This window comes from Impatiens glandulifera, chromosome 4 (assembly GCF_907164915.1).
Source record: "Impatiens glandulifera chromosome 4, dImpGla2.1, whole genome shotgun sequence".
Classification (NCBI taxonomy): domain Eukaryota; kingdom Viridiplantae; phylum Streptophyta; class Magnoliopsida; order Ericales; family Balsaminaceae; genus Impatiens; species Impatiens glandulifera.
In genome coordinates this window covers 59,833,386-59,856,623 of record NC_061865.1, presented here as the reverse complement: position 1 = coordinate 59,856,623, position 23,238 = coordinate 59,833,386, and the positions used below count along the sequence as shown (strand labels likewise).

General features: G+C 31.8%; 3 protein-coding genes across 4 annotated transcripts; 2 read left to right on the top strand and 1 right to left on the bottom strand.

Annotated features, from left to right (window-relative positions):
• The first annotated feature begins 4,309 nt into the window (after nt 1–4,309).
• Nucleotides 4,310–7,334, top strand: LOC124934075 (glycerophosphodiester phosphodiesterase GDPD6-like). Its single transcript, XM_047474544.1, has 8 exons — nt 4,310–4,431; nt 4,637–4,821; nt 5,683–5,866; nt 5,955–6,029; nt 6,101–6,210; nt 6,319–6,537; nt 6,618–6,776; nt 6,971–7,334. The coding sequence occupies exons 1-8, from the start codon at nt 4,419–4,421 to the stop codon at nt 7,208–7,210; spliced, it is 1,185 nt and encodes a 394-aa protein (XP_047330500.1). The 5' UTR covers nt 4,310–4,418; the 3' UTR covers nt 7,211–7,334.
• A 534-nt stretch (nt 7,335–7,868) lies between these two features.
• LOC124934039 (presenilin-like protein At2g29900) lies at nt 7,869–9,262 on the top strand. The gene has a single exon (XM_047474500.1). The coding sequence runs from the start codon at nt 8,079–8,081 to the stop codon at nt 9,201–9,203; it is 1,125 nt and encodes a 374-aa protein (XP_047330456.1). The 5' UTR covers nt 7,869–8,078; the 3' UTR covers nt 9,204–9,262.
• Nucleotides 9,263–9,615: 353 nt separating this feature from the next.
• On the bottom strand, nt 9,616–11,538 carry LOC124935813 (phosphoserine phosphatase, chloroplastic). 2 transcript variants are annotated; one of them, XM_047476241.1, is made up of 8 exons: nt 11,421–11,538; nt 10,937–11,180; nt 10,737–10,869; nt 10,547–10,654; nt 10,358–10,451; nt 10,097–10,246; nt 9,969–10,022; nt 9,616–9,881 (listed from the first exon to the last, which is right to left on the bottom strand). In XM_047476241.1, exons 2-8 carry the CDS (start codon nt 11,163–11,165, stop codon nt 9,756–9,758), a joined length of 894 nt encoding a protein of 297 aa, XP_047332197.1. In that variant the 5' UTR covers nt 11,166–11,180; nt 11,421–11,538; the 3' UTR covers nt 9,616–9,755. The 2 variants fall into 2 exon arrangements, with proteins under 2 accessions (XP_047332197.1, XP_047332196.1); XM_047476240.1 differs by having other exon boundaries at nt 9,617–9,881; nt 10,937–11,176; nt 11,421–11,493.
• Nucleotides 11,539–23,238: the final 11,700 nt, after the last annotated feature.

Sequence of the window (23,238 nt, the reverse complement as noted above, 5' to 3'; positions counted from 1 at the left end):
ACAAATAATAATATTTTTGATAAGCTTGTTTGATATAAATTATATGATATTTTTCATATATTAGAATTATTGTTACTTTGTTTTGTATAAAATTTATATATTAATTATAATTAATAATATAACTCAAATAATCAATTTTTCATACAACAAGATTTTAAAATCATAATATAATTTTTCACAAATAATCCGTCATAAAACATAATACTATTATTAATAATAGTTAACATTGTAATCAGCTTATTATAATGAAAGTGATGTCACGTCATTCTCTTACCAAATTCCCTCACTCTATCACTCCTCTTATAATAATTAACATTATTTAAGTTTGATTCAGTTTATTTTTAACTTATTTATTTTTTAAATTTGAATAATATTTAATAATTAATATTATATATATTTTTTTATTAATTATTTTAATATTTTTTTATAAATTATTAATAATATAAAATTCACTATTTAATTACATATTTATAAATTTAATGTTTTTTATTTAAACAATTTGAATATTTTATTAACTTAATTATAAATAATAATAAATTACTTAAATTAAAAACTAATGAATTTTAAAATAAATTATATCAATATATTAGTTTCTATAAATTTTATATTATTTTTTTATTGTCTAATTTTTTTAATAGTTTAAATTATTTCTTATCAAAATTTTAAAATTTAATTTATTAATTTTTTTTAGCTATTATAAAACTAAATAAATATATAATATTATTAACTTTTTTTTATTCTTGGTTATATGTGAAAACTATAAACTCATTTATATATTTTATTTTTATTGTTAATATTTTTTAATATTTCGTATTAAAAATTTTAATGATTTATTTAGAAAAATAATATAATATTATAATATTTTAAATAACAAATATAATGAATATTTTTTTATTATTATAATTAAATAAAATAAAATAAAAACAAATAATTAAAAGTGAAAAAAATAATAAATAAAATATTATAAAAAGTAATGAGAGTGAAAATAATAAACAAAAAATATTTAAAAAGGTAACAAGATAAAAAAATGTTAAAATTATAAATAATTAGTTTAATAATCTTTGAAATATTTTTATTCAAATTATTTTAAATATCAAATTTTTATAATCTCAAATAATACAATTATTTAAATTTAAGTTTAAATTACTAAAATATTATATTAAATTTAATAAAAATATTATTTTAAAATAAATGAAGAAGAATTCAAATTTTTTAACGCAAAAATTAAAAATAATATGCTTAGAATCATTATCCACTGCTATTATTCATGCAGGTGAGACATAATTTGAAACCTACCCGGATTAATTTTTTATAAAAAATTTTTTATCAGGACTAATTTTATAATAATATCAAATAAACAAACAAAATAAACTAAGTTCACTCTCATTAGTGCCTTTTAGCGACGAGAAATAATCAATAACGACAGTAATTTACCGTCGATATTAATAAATACATACATGATATTTAGGAGTACTCATGCCACCTGTATTCATGTATTAATATATTGGTGAAGTTATTCAAATACCAATTATTATACAATTTGTTCAAGATTATGAAAAAAAAAATATACTGATAATTCTTAATACTGAAAATTATCTATATATTCAGAAAATATTTATATACTTACAAAAATTGTTTTTAATAAAACGTGTGTTTATCATTGTTCAAACTGAACTTTAAATTGAAGTGTTTTTAAACATTAGAGATCATACCAAAAATTAAATTATATTTGGATTAAAATTTTAAAATTATTAAATTACTTTAAAAAATATCTATGCAATTTAAGTGGTACAGATTTTAACTAAAGGATAGGGCCAATTTTCAACGATTTTCTCTCAAACTTTTTCAAGTTGAAGTATGGAATTAAAATACTAATAAAAAAACTAAAAAAGTCTCATGTTGGGTCATCAATGTTTTTTGAAATATATTAATTTATTAATATTATATAGCATTATTGTTTTATTTGAATTTTCTTCCATATTCTTATTGATAATATTTACTAATATTTTGATTTTTTTTCCATTTTATTTATATTTATATTAAATTATTTGATCATTTCACTCAATTTGTAACATTTTTTTATTAGCTTCACTTAAATCAAAATCAAAACATTTTTAATGTAGTATCAAATTGAGACCTCTGATAATTTATATAAAATTTTAAATAACCTAAAATATAATTAACAATTTCAAATAATTTTGATAGTTACAATTCAAAATTTCATTTAAAAAATAACAAATAAATAATCATGCATATGATATAGATTTTAGATATTATAAAAACTATTTTATTGATTTTTTTTTGAAAAATTAAAAAAATAACAATATTTTAAGTATATAGAGTTTTTAGTTATTTAACCGAATAAAAAAGAAATAAATTAATAGTTTTCTTTATTAATGTTATATTTAAAAAAAATAATTATTAAATATCTGAGTCCATCAATCAATGAAGAAGAAAAATTAAGAGAAAGAAGTGATTTTGGCATTGTGACACCAATCAGACAAATAATAATATTTTTTTTGATAATAATGTCTCGTTTAATATAGATTATATGATTTTTTTCATATATTTGAATTATTATTACTTTATTTTGTATAGATTTTAAATATTAATTATAACTAATAATATAACTCAAATAATCAAATTTTCATACAACAAAATTTTTAAATCATAATATAATATTTCACAAATAACACAATGTCTAACATAATCCTACTATTAACCTTATATAAGTTTTGATTATACTCAACTTATTTTAATAATTAACCTTAATTAAATTCAGTTTATTTTCAACTTATAGTTTAACTTATTTATTTTTTAATTTGAATAATATTTAATAAATATATATAATTTTTTACAATATTTTACAAACAAGTTCTTGTATATTTTTTACAAACTATCAACAATATAAAATTTATTATTTACTATTTAGTTATATATTTATAAATTTTATGTTTTTTATTTAAAATAATTTGAATATTTCTATAAAATTTTATATTATTTTATAATTTTCATTTGTTGTTTAATTTATTTCTTATAAAATTTTAAAGTTTAATTATTAATCTTTTTTAACTATTATAAAACTAAGCAAATATATAATATTATTAATTTTGTTGATTATATGTGAAGACTCTAAACTCATTTATATATTTTATTTTTATTTTTAATATTTTATATTAAAAATTATAATTAATTATTTAGAAAAATAATATTATAATATTTCAAATAATAAATATAATTAAAGTGAATAAATATATACATTTAAATTTGTGTTTTTAGATAAATGTTTTTGTTGGCTAAAAAATGTTTAAATTTATATTTTATTATTATAATAATTAAATAAAATAAGAAGAAAATAAATAATAAAAAGTGGAAAAAAATAATACATAAAATAAAAAGTAACGAGAGAAAAAACGTTACGATTATAAATTATTAATATATAAAATCTTTTATTAAAATAATTTTAATATCACATTTTTATAATCTCAAATAATACAATTATTTAAGTTAAAATTATTAAAATATTATATTAAAATTTAATATATGTATATTTTTTAAAAATAAAATAAAAACAACTCAAATTTTATTGTTAATTTAAGTCCAAGATCAAACATGCTACAATGTATATATATATATATATATATTTTTTTTTGTTATATGTGAAACTCTAAACTCATTTATATATTTTATTTTTATTGTTAATATTTTCTGATATTTCATATTAAAAATTATAATTAATTATTTAGAAAAATAATATTATAATATTTTAAATAATAAATATAATTAAAATGAATAGATATATACGTTTAAATTTGTGTTTTTAGATAAATGTTTTTGTTAGTTAAAAGTGGAAAAAATAATAAATAAAATATTAAACAAAGTAATGAAAGCGAAAAAATAAAAATATTAAAAAAAGTAACGAGAAAAAAACGTTACGATTATAAATTATTAATATATAAAATCTTTTTATTAAAATAATTTTAAATATCACATTTTTATAATCTCAAATAATACAATTTTTTAAGTTAAAATTATTAAAATATTATATTAAAATTTAATATAAATATATATATATATATATTTTTAAATAAAATAAAATAAAAACAACTCAAAATTTTATTTTTAATTTAAGTCCAAGATCAAACACGCTTCAATGTATATATCCAAGTCAACGGATATATCCATGAACAATTATAGGAAAAGAAAATTAATAAAAAATAAAAAAGAATATGCTTAGAATTATCATCATTATCCACGGCTAGTATAACGGGACCTCATCATCTATAATAATTAATAAATAGACAGGTCAGGAATCACTTCTCTCTCTTCCAAGATTACTTACTGTTTGTTACTGAATAAATTATTAAGATTGATTTTATTATTCAAAGAGAGAAAAAAGATAGAGCCAATAACACACCATGCTTTCATCTGGTAATTCCAAAAACCCATCATTCCCTTACTCGATCTATTCATGTTTTTTATGGGTTTTGTTTCTTATGGTCTTTGGCCGTTTTTGTTGATTACCCATTAATAGATTTTGAGATTCACGATGATTATGATGTTTAGGACTGATTTGATTCAGTAAAACCCTTGAAAATTTGAGTAATTAGGTTTTTGGGTTTCATTTTGATTTCAGGTGGTGTTGTCACTTTCATTCTGGTTCTATTTTTTGTTCTTGAATCTTCTGCTAGGCCATTGTATCCTCTTCCTAGCCGTGCCGGCAATAGGAATCGTAAACCTCTTCAGACATTTCGTCCTTACAATATTGCACATAGAGGTTCAAATGGGGAGATTCCTGAAGAAACTGCTGAAGCTTATTTGGTAAGCAAAATCTGGATTTTTCTTTTTTACTTGTTCTTAGCTGGAACTATATTGGAACTTAGATTGATTCCTAAGCATGTATTTAGTTCAAATTGCTTTCATTCTGCCAATTTTTGGTTAAATCTATTAAATTCTTAAGCAAAAGTAACCAAAAGTAGGACAGTTATAAATATAATAAGAAAAAGGAGAAAGTTATAGAGAAAATGAATAAAAGTAGAGTGAGATATTCAGAGTTTTGGCTAGATGATCAGTTTCGGTTTTGCTTTGAATCACGTTGGTGAATCCTCGAGGTGTTCTCTATAATTTGACCAGTCTAGATCTTTGGTTGGACTAATCTCATATACTCGTTTGAATATTCCACTTTGGTGAGATTTGTTTTGGTATTGTTCTTATTCTTGTAATCCACCGTTAAAAGGTGAAAACTTTGTATTAATGAATCTTAGTGTGCTATAGAAGATTTTGGTGTAATTCAATCCAATAGAGTGAAGGTGTCTTAAGATGCCCCTAAGGTCCGTATTTTTTTTTTGTTTTTATTGCTTGCTTTTTTGTTTGATTTTTTTATTATCTCATTGTGTCATACAAATTTAGAATAATTATTCCGCAATTGTTATTAACTGGTTTTCCAACAGAAGTTTTGGCAACTCAATCATAGATGATGGGATCATCAAAGATTTGACCTTTTTGAATTCTGTCAAGTTTATCAATAATCTCTGATATCAAGATTGTGAATTCATAATCTTTGATTGACTTGATTGTTGAAATGATAGATGATGCTATGATAAGGGATTCAATGAATTCATAATCTTTCCTTTTATTAGTTTTGGTAAAATTGTTTTTTTTTATGTTTCCTTGTTCTTGCAGAGAGCTATTGAGGAAGGTGCTGATTTCATAGAAACAGACATATTGTCATCTAAGGATGGTGTTCTTATTTGTTTCCACGATGTAACACTCGACGAAACAACCGATGTAACAAAACATAAGAAGTTTGCTAAACGTAAAAGGACTTATGAAGTTCAAGGATTAAACGTAACTGGATTCTTCACAGGTTCATTTTTTGCAAGTTTTTTGTTCTATACAAAGAAAAAGTATGGCAGAATTTATAATAATAACCATTACTTATGTGTTGTATGTAGTTGATTTTACACTCGAAGAACTCAAGTCATTGCGGGTAAAACAGAGGTTTCCTTTTCGAGATCAGAAATATAATGGTTAGTGTCTTTAGATTCGATTAAACAACAATAACCATTTATCGATTAATTTGTTTGTTGGTAAATTTCAGGAGTGTTTCAGATAATTACATTCGAAGAGTTTATTTCCATTGCTTTAGATGCGTCGAGAATCGTGGGAATATATCCCGAGATTAAAAACCCAGTTCTTATTAACCAGCATGTGAGTGAATCACAATCACTTTCGATAAAATTTTAAGAAGATTTTGTTGACAACATCCTCTTGTAAAAAATTAATTTATTGGCTGTTTCCAAATAATTTATTCAACAGGTCAAATGGCATGGAGGTAAGATATTCGAGGACAAATTTGTAGAGACACTAAAGAAATACGGTTATAAAGGTTCTTATTTATCGGATGATTGGAAGAAGCAACCTGCATTCATCCAATCATTTGCTCCAACTTCTCTTATCCATATATCAAACCATACGGATCTTCCTAAACTGTTCTTAATCGACGATGTAACCATACCGACACAAGACACAAATCAGGTTTGTCTTTTATCATTGAACTAGATTTAGATTTGGTTTGAAATCGACATTCTTAGTTTTTTTCTTTTTTTACTGTGCAGACATATGAGGAAATCACTTCAGACAGTTATTTGGATTATATAAAGGATTATGTAGTGGGGATTGGACCTTGGAAGGATACTATTGTTCCTGTCTCAAATAATAATTATTTGGAACCATCAACAGATCTTGTTGCTAGAGCTCATGCCCACAATCTTCAGGTTCATCCCCGATTATATAATTGTTTCTACACTCCATTATATAATTGACCAAATGTCTTAAGTTCGAATTTTACTTAGAACACCCGACGAAGTTAACATTCGAAAGAGTTTTTTTCGTAAGAGCGATTTTCACTCAGAAAATGTCAGTGCACTTGGGTTAAATCATTTATCCTTTTTTGATTGATGTGATTCAGGTTCATCCATACACATACAGGAATGAGAATCATTATCTGCACTATAACTTCCATCAAGATCCATATCAAGAATATGATTTCTGGATAAACACAATTGGAGTGGATGGTCTCTTCACAGATTTCACTGGCAGCCTTCATAAATTTCAGGAGATGACTTCCCAATCTTCTTCCCAAAAAAATGATGCTTCAGAATTACTGCATAAAATTGCTATTATGATTGCCAATTACACAAGGAAATGAGAGAAAAGAAGATCATTTCTTTATTTCATTTGTTAGCTTTGTCATCAATTATTTATGTGCAAGCAAACTCTTCATTTCCTATTTGACTCAACAACATAAATATTTTGTTGTTGTTATATGTGCATATTCTTGTAACTTTTGAAAAAAATGCGTTGGTATTGCGTTTACAATTCAATACTCTCTTCTCGTTATGCGGGAAATCTCAAATATAACTTGAATGTCACCAATAAAGAAAATGTTTGGGCAAATTTTGATTGATTTTTTTTATTAAAATTATGATTTGAATAAAATTATAAGGTATGGTAGGTTGAGTTTGATTAGGTGATGCAATAAAGACACAATTTTATTTTAGATTTTTTTTTTAAATGAAGTTATTTGAAAACTAGTATTTTGTTACCATTCTTGATTAGAATAATGAATTTGATTGAATTAAATAAAAAATTTGTAGGTGAAAACTAGAGGAAAGAAATGATTTTTGACAAATTTTATTTCAAGTTTAAAGAAAACAAATTATTTCTATTCTTACAAAAATGATTTTTTTACTAATTTTTAATAATTTGAACATTGTATTATATTTCAATTTTGTTTTAAAAAGATATTAAAAAAAAATGGAAGATAATAAGAGATCAAGAACAAATAGCTTTAATTTCAAGACAATAAGTGTGAGATTGAAAACGTGAAGCTTCATAAGAAGACACCATTCTCGTCTTCATCAGAGTTCATACAGTTGTTTCGATTGCTCTATCAATCTCAAAACCCAAATTCTCCAATACCCATCTCGTCTTCAAGATCTGATCCTATTCACTTCAGTCAATTCACCCTAAATTTCGCAAATTTCCATCTTAAATTGAGGTTTTTGAAACCCAAAATGGACCAAAGACAAAAACCCATAAGCATTATCGATTCAATCGGAGAAGAAATAGTAAGAATCATCACACCAGTCTCGATTTGTATGCTCTTAGTAGTCCTCCTCGTCTCCATCCTCAACAACGGTTCGTCTTCAACATCAATCAACACCATAGCCACTATAGCTTATACAGAAAACATCTCAGATTCCATTTGGGACAAATTTCAGGGCGCAGTTCTAAACTCTCTGGTATTCATCGCAGTAGTAACAATTGTTACTTTCGCCTTAGTCTTCCTTTTCTACCTTGGATTCACTAATTTCTTAAAATACTACATGGGTTTCTCTTCTTTCCTCGTTTTAGGATTCATGGGTGGAGAAATCGCTCTATTACTAATCGAGGATTTCAGCATTCCAATCGATTCCTTTACTTTTCTGATCATTCTGTTTAATTTCACTATTGTCGGTGTTCTAGCTGTTTACATGTCAAAAATGGCAATCTTTTTGACACAAGCTTATTTAGTAGTAATTGGAATGGTGGTTGCTTATATGTTTACTATGTTACCTGAATGGACAACATGGGTTCTTTTGATTGCCATGTCATTATATGATCTAGCTGCTGTTTTACTCCCTGTTGGTCCTTTAAGGCTGTTAGTTGAGTTAGCCATTTCAAGAGATGAAGAAATCCCTGCATTAGTTTACGAGGCCAGGCCTGTTACTCGCGATGATAGGATTCCAGAAGAAGAAATTGCGGTTAGGAGGAGAGTTTGGAGAGATACAGCAACTGTGGATAGTTCAAATTCTTCGCCAGAGCTGTCTGTTGCTTTAATGGAAGAAAGAACAGATGAATTGGGTATAGAAGGAATTGGGTTGGGTTCTTCTGGTGCTATTAAGCTGGGATTGGGTGATTTTATCTTTTACAGCGTTTTGGTTGGGAGAGCTGCTATGTATGATTATATGACGGTTTATGCTTGTTATCTTGCGATTGTGGCTGGTCTTGGTGTTACACTTATGTTGCTTGCGGTTTATCAGAAAGCTTTGCCTGCTTTACCCGTGTCTGTAATGTTAGGTGTTTTGTTTTACCTTCTGACTCGGTTTTTGTTGGAAGTTTTCGTTGTTCAATGTTCTTTGCATCTTTTGATGTTCTAAGTTTGCCTAGAAAGGTAACTGTTTAAGGTGATTAATAATACACTTGTTTATGTTGTATCTTTTTCACTGGTTTAAGTGGATGATGATTCAATTGTTGGATTATCTTAAAATTTGGTTCAATGTGACAATTGTTTTTTTTAGCAATTTACAAAGTCTTGTTATTTTCAAATAAACTTACTATAAGTTATAGATTCTTAATTTGAAAATGAGTTTATTTGAAATTAATTTCAAATCGATTGAGATTTACACTTACAGACTGAGACTAAATAATAGTAGAAAAAAGATTAATAGAGTTGAAGATACAATATTTGTTCATAATATTCAGCATAGTCTTAAACCTATCTAAATTAAAACCCTCAACTGATAAGACAAGACAGATAAATATGCCTGAATATGAGCAAAAACAAAGAAAACTCATTCTTCATTTAACTGAAAAACAATAAAAATTGAATTTGGTGTTTTACACAAATCATAAATCATTATGAAGAACGATCAAAATACTAGCATGGGACCAACAATAGAATGGGACCAACAATAGAAGAATAAACTTAGTTAATTCAAATTGTTGATCAAATCAGTAAAATTGAGAACTAGCCAATCGGCTTTGGCTGCAACAGTCTCTCTAAGTACAACTCCACCATAGCAGATAAATAGATCAGCACCACCAGGTTTCCGAGCCTATGATAAGAAAGGTAAAAAAAAAGATATATAACAAGTAATAAGAGATAAGGAAACTGAAGGGTTGAAAGATTTCCTTGTACAAACCTCAAGGTCAGTTGCACCATCACCAATCATGACTAGTTTCTTGTAACCATGAGCCTGAAAAAACCATTTTTTAACATGCCAGTAATAACAAACATAACAAAAAAAAAAATGAAGCCTATTGTCCTTACTTCCTTTAACTGTTGAACTGCTTTGGCTTTTCCACCACTTCTCGATGTGGGTTCATTCACATCAAACCCAACAAACTCACCCGAATTGCTGAATAGTAGTTGGTTGGCAAATATATTCTCAGTTGGAATACCAAGAATACTTGCAACAGGCTAATAAATCAAACAAAACCAACAAATAAATTCACCAGCAGATTCTAGATGATAATAATAATAATTCTAGCAAGAAATAGCAATTCCTGCTGGGTAGTAAGAGCAACCTACATTAATCATTTGACGAAAGCCACCAGAAATCAGATAAACAGCAATATTCTTGGCCTTCAAGCTCTTGATCATTTCATCTATGCCCGGAGAAAGTCTAAACATGAAATAAAAGGAGATACTATGAACTACTGCTCTTTTTCCAGATACTAGTGGAATTGGTGTTTTCATATTATATATAAATATATATACCTTGGCGGTTTCTGGTGGAGAAAATCTTGGACCTGGGAGAGGGAAGGTTTAAACAGAGATAGTCTGGCAGCCAAGGCTTCTTCAAATGGAACTGAACCACCCATAGCCCTACGAGTAAGTAAAAGAAAAGATAAAAACACGAAACATTGTAAAACCAAACTACAAAAGAAGAGATAAAATTGTGAAAAACCTAGCAGTCCATTCTGCAACAGCCTTTCCAGCTCCACAATATTCTGCTAACTCATCAATACCCTCATCTATACAAACTGTACTATCAACATCAAAGCATACAGCTTCTGCACTTTTCCAAAGCTCCAGCACCTCTGATTTCAAACAAAGCAACATTTTCAAATAAGAACGATAAAAATGAAGTGAAAAAATTGTAATAACCTTTGGATGGTACTGCGTTGTTGAGGTGTTCCATAGACGAGGTTTGAATAGGGTGAGTTGAAGCGTAAACCAGACTGCTGAAATGTTTTGGGTGTTTTTTCAAACCAGGAAGACTAATTCTATTTTGATTGACGAGCTGTGAAGAGAATCTAGGAATGAAATAACTATGTTGATTCTTCACAGTGAAGAAATGAGGTGAGATCAACTTTGAATTCATCAGTGATTCCATCAATAAACTATCTATCTGCACCAACAAAATAGTGATGGAAAAGCAAACACCCTTTTAGAAAATGACCCAAATTGTATAAGTGCAGATCGAAATCAAGAATGGGTCATTTCTCAAGCGTCAAGCATTGCATCGAGCAGAAACCTAAGAAAACTTTAGATTTCTCCTTTCATGACAAATCGAAAAATGAAAATCTCAAACTACACAGGCTAAAGAAAGAGACTTTGAATCGAGAAAAGAGAGAGAGAGATGAAGTACCAAATTCTTGAAGCAATCCTCAGTTCAGATCCCGGCAACTTTTCCGATTCCGATTAACTGGAAACAGAGGCGAGCCTAATAACATTAAGCAATGCTATTGTTGTCCCTGAAATTTGGTCTAAACCAACTCTCTAAGAGCTTGTTTGAAATTTTTATTGTTTTTTTTGAAAAAACAATTTGTTTGGTGATAAAAAATAAATTATTAATAATTTAAATTTAAATTTTATAAAACTAAAATAATTTTAATAATTTAACTAATAAATTAAATAATTTTAAATAATAAATAAAAATATATTAGGGAGATTTTAGTAATAATATTAAAAAAAATATAACATCAAATTGAATTTTTAGATTTTTAAAAAATAAACTCATAAGTTTTTTTAACTAGTAAGTTAGTTTATTTAAAATTATGAGTATTTTTAGTAAAATGACTTTAAAAACAATTGATATTTTTTTTAAAAAATGATCTAAAAATCCTATATCAAACCAACTCTTAGTCTATAACTATATTTAGATATTTTGACATATTGGGTATTTTTGGTTGGTGGGTTAATAATGGAATATACTTATTTCTTCATATTTTTTACATTTCAGTTTTAAGTATTTAATATTTAATTTATTTTAATAAAATGCATTTTTTATTTTATTTTTAATCGTGTTAAATTTATGAACGGTCATCCTACCATTCGATCCAAATATCCATTACTCTTAAATATATATCCAAATTAACAAAATCTCTCGACCCGTCAATCTGAATACTTTAAAAATTAAGCAACATTATATATACATTTTGCGTTGCTAAAATTTATCAAATAAATTATAAAAACATTGATACATTGTATTATAATTTAAAACATATTTCTTCGATTTAAAATTAATAATCAAAATTACGTGTATATATTATATGATAAAAAATGATAATAAATAAAATACAAAAATAAACACATTATTATTCAATTATAGTATATAAATAAATATTTTTTCATTTTGGAAGAATTTATAATATTAAATTTTAATATTTTAATTAATCATTTAAAATTAACATACAAAAATAATAAAAAAAAAACAAAAAATAATAAATTAAATGAACATTAAAAAATAGTCACATTAAACTTATATAATATTGTTCTTTTAAACAAATTAAGATGTCAAATTTTAAAATTGATAAACATTTATTTTAAATGTTTTATCATTTTTTTATTAAATCTTTTAATTATATTTTTTAAAATTATTATACACATTTGTCAAACTAATAAATAAAATGACATATTATAAAATGTAGTTAAAATTTAAGACGAATTTTTCCAACCACTAATCCCATTATCTACCATCCTTTAAATAAATTTAATATGAATTTTTCCTAACATATCTTATCCTTTAAAGATTTCTATTATTAATGGCACTCGAATCACTAATCTCATTATCTACCATTCTTTCATTCTCAAATTCGCGGTACATTTTCTCAATCCATCTCATCTAAATTCGAATTCACATATTACATCATACCTTATCCTTCAAAGATTCTATTATGATCTTTCTTTTTTAAATTCGCACCACCATTCCATCCCTCAATCTAGGGGTATTCAATATTTGGTCTGAATCGAATATCCGACCGAATTCGAATTCACCGAATTCGAATTCACCGAATTCGAATAAACCGAATTCGAATTACATTTTCGGTTATCGAATCGAATTTTAAACCGATTCGAATTCAAATATGGTTTTCGGGTTGGTTTTCGAGTTTAAATTTCAACTCGAAAACCAAACCAAAAACCGAATTTATTTTTATTATATATTATATAACTGATTACATATTATATAATAAATTATCATGAGACTCCTACTAGATCCCTACATTAAATCCATAATCCCTCATTCATTTTCTCATTTCTCTAGCTGTTCACACCTCTCAACCGCCATATATTGTCGTCGTCGACACTATTTTACTTTTTTCGTTCAATTGTCGAATATATATTGACATTAGTCACTAAGCTAAGTTTGCGTTATTTATATTTTTTATAATTTAAGTAGATAAGATCTCTTTAACAACTTATTTTTTTTTTAACACTTTTAAAAAAAAACTTTATGGGTAGGTGATGTATATTTGGTCTAAACCGAATATCCGACCGAAATCGAACCGAATTTGAATTCACCGAATTCAAATTTATTCAAATCGGTTCGGTTTTCGAATTTGCTTAAAAAAAATAAAAATTCGAAAAACTCGAACCGAAAACTCGAATAACCCGAAAACCGAACCGATGAACACCCCTACCTCAATCTTTCTAATTTGAATTTGAATTTGAATTATTAACACACCCTCAAAGATTTGGTGTTTTTATTCTCAAATTCACACCATCATTCTCTCTCAATCTTTATAATTTGAATTCTCATTATTAACACCACCCTCAAAGATTCTATTATCTTTTTTCATCCTCAAATTAGCATTCGAATCACCATTCTTTTATTCTCAAATTTGCACTAACATTCCTTCAATCCTTCTAATTTGAATTCTCATTATTAACACCACCTCTCAAATATGCACCAGCATATACACCAATATCATTATCATTTTAATATAAATTTGCATCAAATGAGACTCGAAACCTAGTCTCGAGTTTGAAATGTTAATCATTTTACCATTGAACCACTTGTGATTGATGTGTTTATTTTATAAACGGCGATTCCATTGATGTGTCTTTACACTTCTCTGTATCGCTTTGTCGTCGTCGTGATTTCACCCCTCTCTTATTTTACGACTACTTTTACCTTTCAAACTTTGAAGTAATATTGGTGGGATTTTTCATTTTTGAAAAATGTCTTAAGAGGCCTTTGAAATTCTGTGTAAGGCTCAAATAAGTCCCTCAACCTTGTAAAGAAGCAAGTAATATATACTTTTGTTGGGTCAAATTATTTTGACTAAGTGTTGAAATAATTTAACCATTGGGATTTTGATGATGAAATGATTTATGCGTTTTGATGCATGTGTATCGAAATCATATTTCAATGAGATTTGGCTCTAATGAAGCTCATTAGACCGATTTTGGCATTAGATGCACATAATTAGACGTGCAGTCTAATTCAGCGGAGTCAGACGTGCAGTCTAATGAATGCACAGAATTAGACGTGTAGTTTAACTCAATGGAGTTAGACGTGTAGTCTAATAGATCTCGGAATTAGATGTGCAGTCTAACTCAGCGGAGTTAGACGTGCAGTCTAATGTATATGAAATTAGACGTGCAGTCTAACTCAGCGGAGTTAGACGTACAGTCTAATGTATACGGAATTAGACGTACAGTCTAACTCAGTGGAGTTAGACGTACAGTCTAATAGATGGTGAAAGTTAGACGTAAGTCTAACTCCTTTAGACAAGTCTGAGGTACAACCGGAATTAGACGTGCAGTCTAACTCAACAGAGTTAGACATGCAGTCTAATGGTTTGTAACAATTAGACGTGTAGTCTAATTGGTGAGAGTTAGACGTAAGTGTAACTCCTTCAGATTAGTCTAAGGTAGAATCGGAATTAGACGTGCAGTCTAATGGTTTGTAATAATTAGACGTGTAGTCTAATTGGTGAAAGTTAGACGTAAGTCTAACTCCTTCAGATTAGTCTGAAGTAGAACCGGAATTAGACGTGCAGTCTAACTCAGTGGAGTTAGACATGTAGTCTAATGGTTTGTATCAATTAGACGTGTAGTCTAATTGGTGAAAGTTAGATGTAAGTCTAACTCTTTCAGATTAATCTGAAGTGATTGTAATTAGACGTAAGTCTAATCCCATTAGACCAGGCGGTCTAATGGATTCTGCTCTTAGACGGGGATGTTTGATTTCATTAGACGAGGTCGTCTAACTGAAATACGTCTAATGCTAAGCTTAAGCAGTATGCTTGAAGCTAGCACCCGCCTACCCACGTGTTATAGCTGCACCCTACTCCTACTCCACTTTCTAGTGAAGATTAGTACAACAGCTAAATGCAACCAACCAACGAATTCCATGTAAGAGAATTTTCCTCATATTACTTGTTTTGCAGGTACATCCCTGATGGAATATTCGGCGCACTACCAATGGTGTACACCCACGATCCTTGTGCTCAGAACCTGCTGTGTACAATGGAGGCTTTCCAATGGAAGAGTGTCACGTATCATTCTAAAAGATTCGACCGTTAGTCTCTGCCCAGTATTTATCAAATCCTAAGGACAACGGACGAACTGCCAGATTTTACTTAGAAAAAATCCACAATCTTGCTTTCTGATATTTCAGAGAGAGAAATATAGCCTTTGAATACTGATACTGTGAAGCTACTTTCCTAATTGTACTGTGTGTGAATCAAGAGAGAACTAGAATCAAAAACACCTTTAACTGAGTGATATTCTTCATCTTGTAAATTGAACAGAGTGTGTTCTGTTCAATAGTGAGTTAAGTGTGTGCAAACTGTATTTGATTATAATCATATTATAGTGAATCCTTCCGGTGGTTGGAAGAAGGGGTGACGTAGGAGAGTTTCTCCGAACATCCATAAACAAACTACTGTGTTCTTTCATTTCTATCATCTTTTCATTCTTCATCTTGAACTTCAAACCCAAGTAAACAATTCCGCCTTGAATTTGTTTCAAGTGTTTATAAAGGTTTGCGTAGAATAGAAAACGAATTAAATCCCTAACAAGATTTCTTTCAAACCGTTTTTCATAAGCCCTCATCAATAGCCAGACCCCCGTCTCTATCGATAAAGCCGATCCTATCAAGGTCATGCGTGCTCTTCATCCTAGGTAAGACCTATAGCAACCGGGAGCTTGCTATCAAGGTCATGCGTGCTCTTCCAAGGGAATGGGACATAAAGACGATTGCGATGAGAGAATCCAAAGATCTTAACAAGATCTCTCTCTTTGATCTCTTTGATGATCTCAAGGCCTATGAGTTCGAGCTGAACTGTAGGATGGAAGAAGATCAACCCACATCCGTCATCATTGCCAAGGCGCTGGTGACTGCTGAAGAGCCACCAACCGCTCCGGATGTGAAGATGGCAGCTCAGCAGCTGAGCAGCGACGCCATGTCTCTCTTTGTGAAGAAGTTTGACGACTTCATGAAGAAGATCAACTCTAACTCTTACTCAAACTTTTCAAATTCTAATGACAATAAAAAAAGGGTGACGTAGGAGAGTTTCTCCGAACATCCATAAACAAACTGCTGTGTTCTTTCATTTCTGTCATCTTTTCATTCTTCGTCTTGAGCTTCAAACCCAAGTAAACAATTCCGTCTTGAATTTGTTTCAAGTGTTTACAAAGGTTTGCATAGAATAGAAAGCGAATTAAATCCCTAAAAAGATTTCTTTCAAACCGTTTTTCATAAGCCTTCAACAATAGCCAGACACCCGTCTCTATCGATAAAACCGATCCTATCAACTTTTTTTTCCATTAAACAATTGAGGCTCGGGTGGTCCCCCTTCTCGCGTAAAAACGATCAGAATTCAAGCACGCCGCGTTTTACTAGGAATGATAGAGTAGTAAGCAAGTGGGATGAGTCGCCTTGTTTTTCACAAGAGATCGAGAACCTGGTTGTATTTGACATCTTTTGTCTAAGTTAAGAGGGTCTAAAATCCTTCAGATGTTGTTGATTAGTGGGTTGATGCTCGTTAACTCAAAAAGCACCCTTTGTTACGAATGGAAAACCCCGCGAATTAGTCAATAAATGAAATGGGTAATAAACCTAACTTGGGTCAATTGAAATTTCGGACAATTTCTTTTAAACCTCACAATTTTGAAGTTTTTATTATTAAAATTATGCCTAACGATATTACGTCTTAACGATTTCAAATTCTGTTAACTTATCATCGACGTTACATTTATACATAAATAAATTAATTAAAAATTCATATTACCAATTTAACTATTTAATTTGAAAACCGATAGTCAAAACCTACGATTGGTTGAAATTCGATAATTAGTGATATAGATATTTTATTTATTTATTAAGACAAAATATCGCTTAGATTTCCAAATTCAAGGCATCACCAAACATATACTAACAGAACAATGTTAAGAATGTATCTTAACAAACTAAAAGTGAAACTAATTGCATGAAACATACGAAAGGAAAGGGCAGTTACTATGTATGTGGGAGGAAAAGAACTAGATGATCAGTTGATCACCAAAAGTAATTAGTATGTACGAATTGAAGGCCAAGTTAAAAAAGTAAACTCACCGAACACCGAACGACCTATGAACAAGTCGGAAATGAAGAGCTTCCACCAACGCCAGCGGGGACTACTGATATGACATGATTATTTCCCGAACTGTTGCGCGGAGCCTGCGAATGATTTTGCGCTATTTCCTCCGTTTATCCACAAACGTGGACCATCTTACCGTCCTTAACGTATACTGCTCTCTCCATGTATCGGCTAAATTTCTCTTTACTACCAAATCACGCATGTTTCTAATGATTTCTCGATCGCCTTCTATTCCAATTGCATAAATCTGCATCTCCAGATCCGTGTCTTCCTCATGAACTTGAAAAGGAGCCATCGTCGCTAACAACCTAACTTTTTGAACTATTCTATTGAACAAGTCGGAAATGAAGAGCTTCCACCGGCGCCGGCGGGGACTACTGATATGACTTGATTATTTCCCAAACTGTTGTGCAGAGCCTACGAATGATTCTGCGTTGTTTTCTTCGTTTATCCTCAAATGTGGACCGTCTTACCGTCCTTCACGTATACCGCTCTCTCCATGTATCGGCTAAATTTCTCTAAATTGCCAAATCACGCATGTTTCTAATAATTTCTCGATCGCCTTCTATTCTAATTGCATAAATCTGCATCTCCAGATCCGTGTCTTCCTCATGAACTTGAAAAGGAGCCATCGTCGCTAACAACCTAGCTTTTTGAGCTTTTCTATTGAACAAATCGGTAATGAAGAGCTTCCACCGGCACCAGCGAGGACTACTGATATGATTTGATTATTTCCCGAACTGTTGCGCGGAGCCTACGAATGATTCTGCGATGTTTCCTCCGTTTATCCTCAAACGTGGACCGTCTTACCGTCCTTAACGTATACCTCTCTCTCCATGTATCGGCTAAATTTCTCTATACTACCAAATCACGCATGTTTCTAATGATTTCTCGATCGCCTTCTACTCCAATTGTATAAATTTCCATCTCCAGATCCGTGTCTTCCCATGAACTTGAAAATGAGCCATCGTCGCTAACAACCTCACTTTTTGAACTTTTCTATTGAACAAGTCGGAAATGAAGAACTTCCACCGGCGCCGGCGGGGACTACTGATATGACTTTAATATTTCCCTAACTGTTGCGCGGAGCCTGCGAATGATTATGCGCTATTTCCTATGTTTATCCTCAAACGTGGACCGTTTTACCTTCTTTAACGTATACCGCTCTCTCCATGTATCGGCTAAATTTCTGTGTACTGCCAAATCACGCATGTTTTAATGATTTCTCGATCGCCTTCTATTCTAATTGCATAAATCTGCATCTCCTGATCCGTGTCTTCCTCATGAACTTAAAAAGGAGCCATCGTCGCTAACAACCTAACTTTTTGAGCTTTTCTGTTGAACAAGTCGGAAATGAAGAGCTTCCTCCGGCGCCGGCGGGGACTACTGATATGACTTGATTATTTCCCGAACTATTGCGCGAAGTCTACGAATGATTCTGCGTTGTTTTCTCCGTTTATCCTCAAACGTGGACCGTCTTACCTTCCTTAACGTATACCGCTCTCTCCATGTATCGGCTAAATTTCTCTATACTGCCAAATCACGCATGTTTCTAGTGATTTCTCAATCGCCTTCTATTCCAATTGTATAAATATGCATCTCCAGATATGTGTCTTCCTCAATGACTTGAAAAGGAGCCATCGTCGCTAACAATCTAACTTTTTGAGCTTTTCTATTGAACAAGTCGGAAATGAAGAGCTTCCACCGGCGCCGGCGAGGACTACTGATATGACTTGATTATTTCCCGAACTGTTGCGCAGAGCCTGCGAATGATTCTGCGTTGTTTCCTCCATTTATCCTCAAACGTGGACCATCTTACCGTCCTTAACGTATACCGCTCTCTCCATGTATCGACTAAATTTCTCTTTACTGTCAAATCACGCATGTTTCTAATAATTTCTCGATCGCCTTCTATTCTAATTGCATAAATCTGTATCTCCAGATCTGTGTCTTCTCATGAACTTGAAAAGGAGCCATCGTCGCTAACAACCTAACTTTTTGAGCTTTTCTATTAAACAAGTCGAAAATGAAGAGCTTTCACCAGCGCCGGCGGGGACTACTGATATGACTTGATTATTTCCCGAACTGTTGCGCGGAGCCTGCGAATGATTCTACGATGTTTCCTCCGTTTATCCTCAAACGTGGACCGTCTTACCGTCCTTAACGTATACCGCTCTCTTCATTTATCGGCTAAATTTCTCTATACTGCCAAATCACGCATGTTTCTAATGATTTCTCGATCGCATTCTATTCTAATTGCATAAATCTGCATCTCCAGATCCGCGTCTTCCTCATGAACTTGAAAAGGAGTCATCGTCGCTAACAACTTAACTTTTTGAGTTTTTCTATTGAAAAGTCGGAAATGAAGAGCTTCCACCAGCGCCGACGGGGACTACTGATATGACTTGATTATTTTCTGAACTGTTGTGCGGAGCCTACGAATGATTCTGCGCTGTTTCCTCCATTTATGCTCAAACGTGGACCGTTTTACCGTCCTTAACGTATACCTCTCTCTCCATGTATCGGCTAAATTTCTCTGTACTACCAAATCACGCATGTTTCTAATGATTTCTCGATCGCCTTCTATTCTAATTGAATAAATCTGCATCTCCAGATCCGTGTCTTCCTCATGAACTTGAAATGGAGCCATCGTCGCTACAACCTAACTTTTTGAGCTTTTTAGTTGAACAAGTCAGAAATGAAGAGCTTCCACCGGCGTCGGCGGGGATTACTGATATGTTTTGATTATTTCCCGAACTATTGCGTGGAGCCTACGAATGATTCTGCGTTGTTTTCTCTATTTATCCTCAAACGTGGACCGTCTTACCGTCCTTAACGTATACCGCTCTCTCCATGTATCGGCTAAATTTCTCTGTATTGCTAAATCACGCATGTTTCTAATGATTTCTCGATCGCCTTCTATTCTAATTGCATAAATATGCATCTCCAGATCCGTGTCTTCATCATGAACTTGAAAAGGAGCCATCGTCGCTAACAACCTAAATTTTTGAGCTTTTCTATTGAACAAGTCGGAAATGAATAGCTTCCACCGGCGCCGACGGGGACTACTGATAAGACTTGATTATTTCCCGAACTGTTGCGCAGAGCCTGCGAATGATTCTGCGTTGTTTCCTCCGTTTATCCTCAAACGTGGACCGTCTTACCGTCCTTAACGTATATCTCTCTCTCTCCGTGTATTGGCTAAATTTCTCTGTACTGCCAAATCACGCATATTCTTAGTGATTTCTCGATCGCCTTCTATTCCAATTGTATAAATCTGCATCTCTAGATCCGTGTCTTCCTCATGAACTTGAAAAGGAGCCATCGTCGCTTACAACCTAACTTTTTGAGCTTTTCTATTGAACAAGTCGTAAATGAAAAGCTTCCACTGGCGCCGACGGGGACTACTGATATGACTTGATTATTTCCCGAACTGTTGCGCAGAGCCTACGAATGATTCTGCGTTGTTTCCTCCGTTTATCCTCAAATGTGGACCGTCTTACCGTCCTTAACGTATACCTCTCTCTCCATTTATCGGCTAAATTTCTCTGTACTGCCAAATCACGCATGTTTCTAATGATTTTTCGATCGCCTTCTATTCTAATTGCATAAATCTGCATCTCCAGATCCGCGTCTTCCTCATGAACTTAAAAAGGAGCCATCGTCGCTAACAACCTAACTTTTTGAGCTTTTCTGTTGAACAAATCGGAAATGAAGAGCTTCCACCGGCGCCGGCGGAGACTACTGATATGACTTGATTATTTCCCGAACTATTGCGCGAAGCCTACGAATGATTCTGCGTTGTTTTCTCTGTTTATCCTCAAACGTGGACCGTCTTACCGTCCTTAACGTATACCGCTCTCTCCATGTATCGGCTAAATTTCTCTGTATTGCCAAATCACACATGTTTCTAATGATTTCTCGATCGCCTTCTATTCTAATTGCATAAATCTGCATCTCTAGATCCGTGTCTTCCTCATGAACTTGAAAAGGAGCCATCGTCGCTAACAACCTAGCTTTTTGAGCTTTTCTATTGAACAAGTCGGTAATGAAGAGCTTCCACCGGCACCGGCGGGGACTACTGATATGATTTGATTATTTCCCGAACTGTTGCACGGAGCATACGAATAATTCTGCGATGTTTTCCTCCGTTTATCCTCAAACGTGGACCGTCTTACCGTCTTTAACGTATACCGCTCTCTCCATGTATTGGCTAAATTTCTCTATACTACCAAATCACGCATGTTTCTAATGATTTATCGATCGCCTTCTACTCCAATTGTATAAATTTGCATCTCCAGATCCGTGTCTTCCCATGAACTTGAAAAGGAGCCATCGTCGCTAACAACCTAACTTTTTGAGCTTTTCTATTGAACAAGTCGGAAATGAAGAGCATCCACCGGCGCCGGCGGGGACTATTGATATGACTTGATTATTTCCCGAACTATTGCGCGGAGCCTGCGAATGATTATGCGTTGTTTCCTCCGTTTATCCTCAAACGTGGACCGTTTTACCGTCCTTAACGTATACCGCTCTCTCCATGTATCGGCTAAATTTCTCTATACTGCCAAATCACGCATGTTTCTAATGATTTCTCGATCGCCTTCTATATTATTTGCATAAATCTGCATCTCCAGATCCGCGTCTTCCTCATTACTTAAAAAAGAGCCATCGTCGCTAACAACCTAACTTTTTGAGCTTTTCTGTTGAACAAGTCGGAAATGAAGAGCTTCCACCGGCGCCGGCGGAGACTACTGATATGACTTGATTATTTCCCGAACTATTGCGCGAAGCCTACAAATGATTCTGCGTTGTTTTCTCTGTTTATCCTCAAACGTGGACCGTCTTACCGTCCTTAACGTATACCGCTCTCTTCATGTCTCGGCTAAATTTCTCTGTATTGCCAAATCACGCATGTTTCTAATGATTTCTTGGTAGCCTTCTATTCTAATTGCATAAATCTGCATCTCCAGATCCGTATCTTCCTCATGAACTTGAAAAGGAGCCATCGTCGCTAACAACCTAACTTTTTGAGCTTTTCTATTGAACAAGTCGGAAATGAAGAGCTTCCACCGGCGCCGGCGGGGACTACTGATATGACTTGATTATTTCCCGAACTATTGCGCGGAGCCTGCGAATGATTATGCGTTATTTCCTCCGTTTATCCTCAAACGTGGACCGTCTTACCGTCCTTAACGTATACCGCTCTCTTCATGTATCGGCTAAATTTCTCTGTATTGCCAAATCACGCATGTTTCTAATGATTTCTCGGTAGCCTTCTATTCTAATTGCATAAATCTGCATCTCCAGATCCGTGTCTTCCTCATGAACTTGAAAAGGAGCCATCGTCGCTAACAATCTAACTTTTTGAGCTTTTCTATTGAACAAGTCGGAAATGAAGAGCTTCCACCGGCGCCGGCGAGGACTACTGATATGACTTAATTATTTCCCGAACTGTTGCGCGAAGCCTACGAATAATTCTGCGTTGTTTTCTCCGTTTATCCTCAAACGTGGACCGTCTTACCGTCCTTAACGTATACCGCTCTCTCCATGTATCGACTAAATTTCTCTGGACTGCAAAATCACGCATGTTTCTAG

Excerpts from the sequence above, each read along its gene's own strand:
- LOC124934075 (XM_047474544.1), top strand. Across the intron at positions 4,822-5,682 it reads AAACTGCTGAAGCTTATTTG|AGAGCTATTGAGGAAGGTGC; the intron begins GTAAGCAAAATC and ends TTGTTCTTGCAG. Across the intron at positions 6,538-6,617 it reads CGACACAAGACACAAATCAG|ACATATGAGGAAATCACTTC; the intron begins GTTTGTCTTTTA and ends TTTACTGTGCAG.
- LOC124934039 (XM_047474500.1), top strand. The coding sequence starts at position 8,079 with ATGGACCAAAGACAAAAACCCATAAGCATTATCGATTCAATCGGAGAA.
- LOC124935813 (XM_047476241.1), bottom strand. The coding sequence starts at position 11,165 with ATGGAATCACTGATGAATTCAAAGTTGATCTCACCTCATTTCTTCACT. Across the intron at positions 10,655-10,736 it reads GTTGCAGAATGGACTGCTAG|GGCTATGGGTGGTTCAGTTC; the intron begins GTTTTTCACAAT and ends ACTTACTCGTAG. Across the intron at positions 10,247-10,357 it reads GCTTTCGTCAAATGATTAAT|CCTGTTGCAAGTATTCTTGG; the intron begins GTAGGTTGCTCT and ends TTGATTTATTAG.